Genomic DNA, 12197 nt, shown 5'->3' on the forward strand with positions numbered 1-12197 from the left:
CCTACTGTTGTCATTTGCATCCTAACATACCCTCCCAATATACTTCATTAACATATTTCCATACCCAGATGAGACTTACATTTACGAACTTTTTTAGCCATTTCAGCCAGTCGTGTTTCCTTTGTGGCACACTGCATGTTCTCCTCTCCATCAACAAATTCCACCTTTGTGAGACAAATTGTTTGCACAAATAGTAATAGTACCAGTTCCTCGAGGAGAATTTCCATCCTGAATTTCCAGTTGTTGAAACTTGTTCCATCGAATAAGGGAATAAGATATTTTTCCACTTCACTTGCCACCTCAACTTTACGTGACAGTACACTTGGGACAAGGTATTTATCACAGATTCCGTTTATATAAAACAAACCTGGGCCCATAACCTGAAGTAATTTTAGTTTCTTAAAATAAAATAACATACATAAAGTTAAAAAGTATTAGATGGTTATTATTAAACTGAAAGGTGTAACAGAACAACTGAACAAAAACGCCTGTTTTAATCTTTGATGGTACAATGGCAACTGACAAGGATGGAAATTCTCCTTGAGTAACTGGAACTATTACCATTTGTGCAAGCGAATTAGCACACAAAGGTGGAATTTGTTGATGGAGAGAACATGCAGCATGCCACAAAAGAAAAAAGATGAGCTGATACGGCTAAACAAGATCATAAATGTAAGTCTGATCTTGTTCAAAGCATTGCCGACAGTCACTTGGAATATGCGAAAGATAAGGTAACTTCTTTTGATTTATGGGCCTCTCTGTGATATGTTCGAGAGAAAAGGAAGTGCTGGTCAACTTCTGTTTAGAAAACAATTGTTAACTATGAAATTTAACACAGCAAATGATTTGCTAGTTAACCACTTTCTGAAGTTTGATAAACTGATATGTGATGTATGTTCCACTGGAGCTACTGTAAAGAAACGGACAAAGTGTACTATTTGCTTTTAAAGATGCTTGTGGAATAAAACATAGTGGTCACTGCAATCAAAATGCTCTCGATGAAAGATTTGATGCTGAGCTTCGGCAAAAATAGGCTACTGGATGAAGAATCAAAGTGGAAGGGAGTCACTGGGAAAAACAAAAATGATGAAACACCACCTCCTACTTTCTGACTCAATGGTATCTTAAACAGGGCTTGTCAGACACCAGTAAAACAAGAAATTAACAAGAAACTTCTTTCAACTTTACTTGTCACTGTTGTGGGAAGCCTGGACACAAAAGGGCTAATTGTAGAGTTAAGGTACCAAACAAGAACTCAGGAATCGGCAACTCTGTGGTCGTAGCTAACGTCAAAGAGGAAGATGGGTTTTGTTTTGCAGCATCAAATGAAGATCAGTCAACGAACAACAGAAATTGGTTCTTGGACTCTGGAGCAATGGAACATTTGATTAACAGTAAGATAACTGTTCGAAATGTTTTGCAACAAAAAGCCTTGTCAGCTGCTTAAACTGCAACTAATGCAAAACTGTGGCATAGCAGATTAGGTATGCAAAACTGTGGCATAGCAGATTAGGTCGTTTGAGTTATGATAGCATTAAACACTTCCAGTCACAAGTTGGTGGTATGGAACTGGACTCTTCAACAATCCCCATGGAACAATGTTCAAATTGGGTCAAAGGAAAAAAATCACAGCTACCATACAATCACAATAGGAAATGTGCCACCAGACCTCTCCAATTGATCCACAGTGATCTGTGTGGGCCAACTGCACCAGAATCGTTAAATGGAAAGAAATATGTGCTCTTTGTTGCCAACTTTACACATTTCACAGTGGCCTATGCACTGGAATCAAAGTCAGAGGTTACCCACTATCTGAAGATCTTTCATGCCATGGCTACAGATCATTTCAACTTGAAGATTAGCATATTGCACTGTAAGGTACTTCAGTGTACATTAGATAAAATCTTCTGGTCAGAAGCTGTTCATACTGCCGTGTACTTGCTTAATAGAAGTACTACTGTGGCTTTGGAAGGAAAGGTGCCTGCAGCTGTGTGGTATCATGAGAACCCTAATTTGAGTAAGCTGAGAGTGTTCGGATGTATTGCTTATCTACTGGTACCAAAGTAATTGAGAAGAGGGAAATTTGAAGGCAAGTCCTTAAAATGTTATTTCACTGGTTACTGTCCTAATGGCTACAGGCTTTGTTGTCCAGAGGAAGGAAAAATAGTCACAGAAAGGAACATTGTTTTCTACGAAGGAAGATTTGGCTTTGAAAGTAAACCGCCTGAGGACTGGATCCAAGAATCTCTACAGGAATCATCCAAGTAGTATGATAATGAAGAAGACATCATCGAAGAAGATGCCAAACCAAGTGATGGGGGGTGATGAAAGAATTCCCATACCAGAACTGACCAGTGATGAAGAGGAAGCTGAAAATTTGTCAGAAAAGAAAACTGTTTGATGTTCCACCAGGAAGAGGAACCCTTCTAAATATCAGAAAGACTATGCTGCTCTTGCACTCAATGCTGATTCATTTGTGGATGATGTACCAAAAAGCTGCAAGGAAATTGCAAATTGTAAAGATAAGGAATACTGGTATAAGGCTGTACATGATGAAACTGACTCTATAAAGGAAAACAAGACTTGGATCTTTGTTAAATTACCACCTGGAAGGAAAACTATTAACAGTAAGTGGGTGTTTAAATTAAAAAAGGATAAGGATGGAAATATCGTAAGATACAAGACTTGTGGCAAAAGGATGTTCACAGAAAAGGGGATTTGACTACGATGAAAAATATGCACCAGTGGCTCGACTTGCAACTGTTAGAACAATGCTCGTTATTGCAATCCAACTAGGACTGGTTCTGGAACAACTCGATGTCACCAACGCTTTTCTTCATGGATCACTCAAGGGGGAAATATACATGACTATTCCTGCAGGAGTGAGTATTCCAGAAGAACGAAAGACACAACTGGTTTGGTTTTCAGGTTACAGAAATCTTTACATGGCTTAAAGTAAGCACTACTAGCATGGAATCACTCTATTCCTACCTTTCTTATGTTTATACGAGTCACTCAGCCAAAAGCAAATAAATGTCTTTGCTATATGATTTTAAAGGAAGTTTTCATTTATAGTGTGCTCTATGTTGATGACATTTTGATGGCAAGAAATGGACAGAGTGAAATTTAAGTTAAAGCAGAAGTTCAGAATAAAGGAACTCGGAGAATCACAATCATACTTGGGAATCGAGATTTCTATGAACAACGGAGAAATGTATCTGAGCCAAACATCTTATTAGAATAATTTGCTACAATAATTCAACATGCAGGATTGTAATCTGTTAAAGATGCCTATGGACGTTAAACTGGAAATAAAGGAAGGAAATATGATCGATAAGCCCTGCAGAGAGCTGATTCGATGTTTTACATATGCAATGACAGCAACAAGACCTGATTTGTGTGCTGTGGTCAACTTCTTGAGCAGATACCAAAACAATCCATCTGAAAAACTCTGGAAAAGCTTAAAAAGAATTTTGAGATAATCAAAGGAAATGTCAATATGAGACTACATTTTCGAAAGGGGAATCAAGAAGTTGTTCTTGCCTATGCTGATGCAAACTGGAATTGAGAAGAAGACGCAAGATCGACCTCTGGTTATCTATTAAAATGTTTTGGAAACACTGTCTGTTGGTCAACAAAGAAACAAACTAGTGTTTGCTTTGTCTTCTACAGAGGCAGAATATGTAGCTCTGGCTACAGCTGCAGCTGAGTTACTCTGGGTGAATTATTTGCTGGATGATATTCAAATTCCACTCCAGCTACCCATTCGTATATTTGAGGATAATCAGTCCTGTATATGGTTACTGAAAACATTTTGTGCATCAACTTCACCACCGCAGGATCATCACAGCCGAGCATGTACATTCGGAGAACCAGATTGCAGATATTTTTACCAATGGCTTACCAGCTCCTAGATTCATTGCTTTGAGGAGTTTGTTGGGTTTAGTTTAATTTTTGTTAGCGTTAAATGTAAAATCATTAATCTGAGGAGGGGTGTTAAGATTGCAATTATAATGATTCTCTGTGTGACTTGCGTAAGTGCTGTACCATCAAAGAGTAAAACAGGTGTTTTTGTTCAGTTGTTCTGTTATGCCTTTCAGTTAAACAAAAACCATCTAATAGTTTTTAACTTTGTATCTATTATTTTATTGTAAGAAACTAAAATTACATCGAATTTGGATTTTGACACTTGACCACAGGAACCAAAATAACAATTCATCAAATAACTATAACATTATTCAGAATCAGTGTTGGTGTACACAATTTGCTATACTGAAATATCACATGATGTTAGGATTTTTTATACCTTTTATTTTCATTTTGAGTTAAGTGTGCTTATGAAAATTCATTCTTGCTGCTGCTTCTTTTTCTGTATGGCTCTATTTGGTTACACCACCTTACACTGTGAAGCAACATATCATCTTGGTATTCATTTTGCACATCACACGAACTGCATTAGAATAATAAATGTACAAAAATGTTCATAAACTATTTCTATCAAGAGTTTCCTACAGTTGTCATTTGCATCTTAACGTATCCTCCCAATGTACTTCACAGCATCCTTCCATTTTCCTAGATTCTGAACCTCAAGAAAGAAAATGAGCAAAATATTTAAAAATTTGTGAACAGTGTTTACTTCAGTAACATATTTCCATACCCACTGTAGTTGTTAATCAATTAACTGAAGTCCTTTTGTATGTTCTCAGTTTACGACCGGAAAGCAGACCTAGCTATGGCTTCAAGTATATATGCTCTTCACAATTTAACCTGGAACTTGCGCAATATATCTTTGGATTCAGAAGAGTCTTTCCACTAGTAACATCATCTAACAAGTCATAAAATGGGCACTGTTTATGGAGTGACACAAGAGATGCTACACCTCACTGAAATTACTAAAAGGTCCCATGTCTAGTGAGAGATTAGTTTCAATCAAGTTAAGTAAGAAAAATTAATTCGATTAAAAAATTCACTGTAGTAAGATGTAACTGTACTGGATGAGCACTGGTCAGCATACTTATACTATCCACTATTATCCTATCTTTCAAAGAAGAAAACTAATCATATTTACAAAAATATGTGAAACACTATGTAAGAATTGGGTAATAAGGATGTTATGGATGACTAAGTTTATATGGTATACATTGTAATATTTCACTATTTTTCTCATGCAGTATATTTTCATGTATTATCTGTGTCTAATGTTTCATAATACAAGATGTTGAAAATAGTGCGGTTCCCAGTCATCCACCAGTGGTACTTATTTCTGTTTAGTAAGTGGTAGCCAATTTAATTTATTTTTAAGAGCAAGGATAAATAGCAAAGTATGATGTTGTAATGGTGGACAGAATAATTAATATCTGGATTCCACTTTTCTTACTGCATAAAAGCTGAATGGAAAATGGAGCTTCCTACTTAAGACACTTACAGCAGGCAGGCACTCAGACTTATATGCCTGTGGTTTAAATAAGAGCAAGGTGCTCCTACAGAAATATGGATTATTTTTAAGAGGCCATCTAAAAGGAGATTGGTTGTACATCCAATGTCACGTGTTGTCAAACATGCATGCTGTAGCATGTAACCAACAGGTTAACATACGCAAATAGTCCATGAGATAAAATGACGAAGCACTGCAATTAAGAGTGTTGTTAAAGGGAGGTAGTGAAATCAAACAAAAGTAAGAATAAAGAACTAGATTTCAGGAGAGGAGAAATAAAATAGAAAAAAAGAAAAAAAACTTGGAAAAAATATGGTATAGTATTGATTTTAGTTTGCCAGAAGTAGTACAACAAAACAATTTTCTGCACCTTGATGTACATGAGACAGCTGTGTCCTGCACGAAAAACAAGATATGTACATGTGCCAGAAACACACACTGGAGGTACGCATAAATAAATGGAGATATTGCTGAAAAAGAGAGTATTCATTCCAGTGTCAAAAAATTCCTTTTTTTGGGGGGAGGGGGGGGGGGGTGAGCAAATTAAATAACAGGACTAAAAATGTTACACTACCAATGAAACTGTATAATTATAGGACATAAATTTTGCTCATAGTTTTTCTTTGAGGACAAACATCGCTCTTTTCTCTTGAATTTTATTTTCAGTTTCCATTTTGACTGCTATCAGGTGCAATACCTACGTGGATGATAAAACAGAAAGAAAAAAATCTTTTATCATAAAAAAGTCAAGGAAAGAAATGATAAAGGCATAAATTGTATAATAATATATATGACTGTAAATCTGTTCTATTGGTCCATTCAGGGAAATAGTATTAAGGAGAGGAGGAGGCGATTAATATAAATAGCCAGCTGTTTCAGTCTAAGTAATCAGAACTGGGATGCAAAAATTAAAAATATGGGTTTTTAGGATATTCTAACTCTGATTACAATTTGTTTGAAACTTAGAACTTTCCTGCCATTGTTCAGGACCTCCTTTTTTCCCCTTCTTTCAGGTATGAAAACTGCTGATAGTGTTGTATTTGCCAAATGCATGTATAGTATTGAATACTTTTTAGAACAGAATGAACTGAAATAGTAGCAGAGCTGGCACAAAGAGTTAAATTCGGTCAATCTAATCAGTCATTGTAAGTTGCTTTGGATAAAGGTACTTAAATTCCTAGTAGTACAACATATTCTGAGCTTCCCACTACTTGGGAATCACCAGGTTAAAACATTTAATTCTGTACACACATCTGCCAGGTTTGGACACAATAAAGTATTGCTTTGATTAAATATGAATCAGAATCTCTTATAGTTAAACTAAAACATTTTTATTGTTTTATATAAAATGCGACGTCTCTTATGGAAAGATGTACTGAATCAGAATTCACTGTTATGAAGTCAACACTAATTTAGTATCAAATGTACAAAAGTTGTAAGACCATAGCAGTCCTATGGAAAAAAACTTTTATGAAACTGAAAAAGGCAGGCTAAAATCAGTACCATCTTTATGAATACAGCAACCTGCATTCAGATTGGGAAACCACTTTCATTCTACTAAATAATGTCATGATCTCAAGTATTACATGCGGTCTGTTATATGCAGTCATCTATGTGACTGTAGCTCAAGGTTGGAAAAATGAATAACGGCGATGATGTGAAATCTTCATTTTAGATAATTAATAGGCATGAAAAACACAATTTATACTTTACATCTCACACATTTGCATTCTTTTGTATAACTCTTCATGAACAGTCAATTCATAAACCAGATTTAGTATGTGTTTGATGATAAATTCAAATGTCAAAGTTTCTGGTATCGGCCATGCACAATACATAGATTACAAATGTATGTTTAAATGAAGCAATACACTTCTGTTCACACATTTCCATTGAACAAAGCACTGGTTTTCTTTACAGTTCTGAAAACAAAATTCTGCCATTATTTATGACATAGATTTTGCTTTAGAATCAGCCAAAAAGGTCTTTCGATCCTGTCTTTCAAATGGTTTGATGCCATCTTTCCTACTTCTTGTTAATTGTGTCACCTCTGCAGACCAGATAATTTATCTGCATGAACTTTTGCCTATCCATGAAATTTTCCTCCCAGAACATGTTTCAGAAGTATTTTGTGTAATTTTGCTTCCTAGATGAAATTCTTTCACTACTATAGCAACCATGTTTGGCCTGATAACCATACTGTGCAAGTCACTATTTTTCTTTTTGTTACTCTTCATCAAGTCATCTTTGCTGAGTTAATCTTTGAGCCCTGCTCTGTACAAAGTATGACACCCACTCATTTTACATTCTTTTTAGGTCTTCCAAGACTTGTTTAGATGGGCTCTGTTGTAGGAGAGCAGAAGACTAAAAAATGTAAATGTGCTGAGTGGAACAAATGTGTGCTGAAGCTTTGTAGAAAACTTCCCCAATTTATTATTTAATGATTAATGTTTAGTAGCAATTCTAATTAAGCCCTCTCTTTGATACATAACAATGTTTTGTAGTCTACATCTTGTTTTTTGTAGTCAACTTAAAGTATGTGAAAGGTTGACAACATGGTCATATTTGCATCTAACAACACTGCTGTTTACAGTTAACACAATAAAAAGAAAAATTTAGCATGGCAATGTTGATTTGGAATCTTTGATGTTCGCTTCTGTAGTATACTTATTGGGGAATTACAGAGACAGGGTAATTATACTGGATGCTTGACCAGCAGAACATTTATGTAAATGCCTTACGTTTTAATGTATAAGCTGGAGCATGACATTTACACTGGTAACTTCAGGAGAACATTAAACTTCCAGTGACAATAAAAAGTGTTATTGCTCATTGTCAGCTGATGGTCAGATTGAATAACTGAAAGTAAAGCAGGGTACTAATAAAGTCTGACAAGAAGTGAAAAATAAATATATTCCTTTGCCATCCAATGTAATTCTTTTGCTTCCTCCAGTTTCTAATAGACTGAACCTCATGTATTAAAAGTATGGCCATTTTGTCAATCTTCAATGTAAGTTCTAACTTACATGTGAAACACTAATTTTATTCAGATACCATATCTACCATGTGTAAGTGCAACTAGAAACTGCTAAGAATAAATTTTATTTTTAATTTGATGAGTTCCTAATTTAATGTTATCATTTGTTTTTATTAAGCACAATTTAGCTTTCATTTTATAACTTGTATGACAAAAAGGATATGTAACAGTAAATTTGAGTCCAGTTGCAATAAAATCCTTTAAGATAGCAACACCACAGAATATTTTTTTTATTTTCCTCTACTCTACTGCTAAGGTACTTTAAATTGAACCTTACATTAATGCTAGAAGAATGAAGAAACTGCAAAGCCAAACTCAGCAGTTGTTAAAAGGTTATAGTCAGGAAAATGGATAACTATTGACTCACCATCTTCACTTTTATAAATGATTAATATTACTGCATTCTTAAATTTCCCTAAAATCTTAACCTAGTGCCTGATTACAAAGACACCACAAATGAATACAAAATTGTTGTACTATGATTGGAGTGCTAGAAAGACAGTAAATATACTGTTTACCTCTGACCTAATAATTCTTGTGATATCTTAAAGTGTCAGGTTGGCCTTCAGTAGACTATACAATATCCAGGTAAATATAACTGATCTGTTTTCAACTGCCCATATTTAACCTGTGTTTTTGCTAATGTTGGAAAGTAGTCATTGAATTTAGTAGCCAATGATTTGAATCTTAACATTATCTGTCTGAGCTGCTGTCCTCATGGACTTCAAGATTACCCACCTTTCATGCCTTATAATGCTCTGAATTTCCATTGCTTGGTTCTCGAAGTTTTGTGTTTGTACTGCATAGTACATGGTTTGTACTTTCTTGATGAAATGATGATGAAGTTTGCAATGTTGCTTGTATTGCATTAGTAAGTATTCATTAGAGCTGTACTTCATATGCTGAAAGAAAAACTCTCATAGCTGGCAACAGTGTTGCCAGCTTTTAGGCATGAATTGCAAAAGGCTGGCATCAGTATAGCCACTGCCAACTCTGTGCCATTCCCATGGAAACATAAACAAAATTGTGTTACATGACTGACTGAGGTAGGTATGTCAAGCACACACATCAAGCTCTCCACTAATTTCAAGACTCTCCTCCTGCTATACAGACAATAGTCCTCTGCAGTGACTAAAGCTTTCTCTTCCTGCAAAAAAATACTTGGGTTCCAGGTGTTACATATGCTTTCTCTCAGCATCCACTGTAACTGTCCTCTTACAAAGGAAAACTAGATGAAGTATTGTAAGTATTTGATGGAAATAACTATTCAACTATGCACCTACTGTGTACCCTTGGTAAACTTATCCTCAGTGTCTGTCCAGTAAATGGAGTAGAAGCTGAAGGAAAAATAAAGTCAAAGCCATACTTGAACAAAAGGAATATGATAACTGGCTTTTTGGACTGCAAGCACTTACTTCTAGTGGAATTAACAGTAATATGGGAAACTAGAAGAGACTCAATGAAAGATGGAAATTATACTTATACACACTATTAGTAAATGTTTTAAAGTTTTTCCCTGCAAAGAGGATAAGCTTTCTCACTGTAGTCAAATAGACGTTAATGAATCGCAGAAGCAGCAGTGGACCCAGCCTTAAGCCTGGTGGAACTCCTCTGTTTATTGTGCCCCACTCCGATGTTGCTTGAATTCCATTAACTTTTGTGCTATATTCCCCAATTGTTAAATAAGAATTAATCCATTTCCCTGATATTCTGACTATTAAACTATTGAAGCCTGCTTTATTTAGTAGGGTTTTATAACTCTCACAGTTGAAAGTATGGAACTTGATGTACAGTATTGTAACAAGGGCTATTCCACTGTTGATGATGATATCAAATTTTGAAATTTATCATCATTTAAGACTGATTATGCCTTTCAGCGTTCAGTATGGAGCCTAACCCCCTTATAAAATTCCTCCATGATCCCCTATTCAGTGCTAACATTGGTGCCTCTTCTGATGTTAAACCTATTACTTCAAAATCATTCTTAACCAAATCCAGGTACCTTCTCCTTGGTCTGCCCTAACTCGTCCTACCCCCTGCTGCTGAACCCATGAGTCTCTTGGGTAACCTTGCTTCTCCCATGCGTGTAACACGACCCCACCATCTGAGCCTGTTCATCCTGACTGCTACATCTATAGAGTTCATTCCCAGTTTTTCTTTGCCATTGTTCCCATCTACTAGTACCTGCAATCATCCTAGCTACTTTCATATCCATAACCTCAACCTTGTTGATAAGGTAACCTGAATCCACCCAGCTTTCCCTCCCATACAACAAAGTTGGTCAAAAGATTCAACGATGCACAGATAACTTAATCTTGGTACTGACTTCCTTCTTGCAGAAGAGAGTAGATCGTAGCTGAGCACTCACTGCATTAGCTTTGCTACACCTCGCTTCCAATACTTTCATTATGCTGCCATCCTGTGAGAATATGCATCCTAAGTACTTGAAACTGTCCACCTGTTCTAACTTTGTTCCTCCTATTTGGCACTCAATCCGTTTATATTTCTTTCCCACTGACATTACTTTCGTTTTGGAGATGCTAATCTTCATACCATAGTCCTTACATTTCTGATCTAGCTCTGAAATATTACTTTGCAAACTTTCAATCGAATCTGCCATCACAACTAAGTCGTCCGCATATGCAAGACTGCTTATTTTGTGTTCACATATCTTAATCTCACCCAGCCAGTCTATTGTTTTAAACATATGATCCACAAATAATATGAACAACAGTGGAGACAGGTTGCAGCCTTGTCTTACCCCTGAAACTACTCTGAACCATGAACTCAATTTACCGTCAACTCTAACTGGTGCCTGACTATCCATGTAAAGACCTTTAATTGCTTGCAAAAGTTTGCCTCCTATTCCATAATCTCGTAGAACAGTAATAACTTCCTCCTAGGAACCCGGCCATATGCCTTTTCTAGATCTATAAAGCATAGATAAAATTCCCTGTTCCACTCATAACACTTCTCCATTATTTGCCGTAAGCTAAAGATCTGGTCCTGACAATCTCTAAGAGGCCTAAACCCACAAAATTTGATAGGTGAAGACAAAAATAGAATTATCTACTGTTAGGTCTCCATGGAAACCAAACCGATATGAGCTGAGAATATTGTAGTTGTCTTCTAATAATCAGTTTCTTTAGGATCTTAGAATAAATTTTTAACAAGGAGATTGGGCAGCAGTTCAGTGGATCAGTTTTAAAACATTTCTTGAAGAGTAGTTGCACAGAAACATATTATAATCTATCTGGGGGAGTATCTTGCTGTAGAGACTCATTAAATACACTCCTGGAAATGGAAAAAAGAACACATTGACACTGGTGTGTCAGACCCACCATACTTGCTCCGGACACTGCGAGAGGGCTGTACAAGCAATGATCACACGCACGGCACAACGGACACACCAGGAACCGCGGTGTTGGCCGTCGAATGGCGCTAGCTGCGCAGCATTTGTGCACCGCCGCCGTCAGTGTCAGCCAGTTTGCCGTGGCATACGGAGCTCCATCGCAGTCTTTAACACTGGTAGCATGCCGCGACAGCGTGGACGTGAACCGTATGTGCAGTTGACGGACTTTGAGCGAGGGCGTATAGTGGGCATGCGGGAGGCCGGGTGGACGTACCGCCGAATTGCTCAACACGTGGGGCGTGAGGTCTCCACAGTACATCGATGTTGTCGCCAGTGGTCGGCGGAAGGTGCACGTGCCCGTCGACCTGGGACCT

General features: G+C 36.8%; 1 protein-coding gene across 4 annotated transcripts in view; it reads left to right on the forward strand.

Annotated features, from left to right (window-relative positions):
- The window catches only part of LOC126323656 (pancreatic triacylglycerol lipase-like), a 182663-nt gene extending 173978 nt beyond the window's left edge, over positions 1-8685 (forward strand). For all 4 annotated transcript variants that reach the window (XM_049994705.1, XM_049994703.1, XM_049994704.1 and 1 more), the window contains exon 12: positions 4707-8685. In XM_049994705.1, the coding sequence (XP_049850662.1) occupies positions 4707-4816 (110 nt within the window). In that variant the 3' untranslated portion in view covers positions 4817-8685. The remainder of the gene's footprint in view (positions 1-4706) is intronic.
- The last annotated feature ends 3512 nt before the right edge of the window (positions 8686-12197 follow it).

This window comes from Schistocerca gregaria, chromosome 2 (genome assembly GCF_023897955.1).
Source record: "Schistocerca gregaria isolate iqSchGreg1 chromosome 2, iqSchGreg1.2, whole genome shotgun sequence".
NCBI classification, from domain to species: Eukaryota; Metazoa; Arthropoda; class Insecta; order Orthoptera; family Acrididae; genus Schistocerca; species Schistocerca gregaria.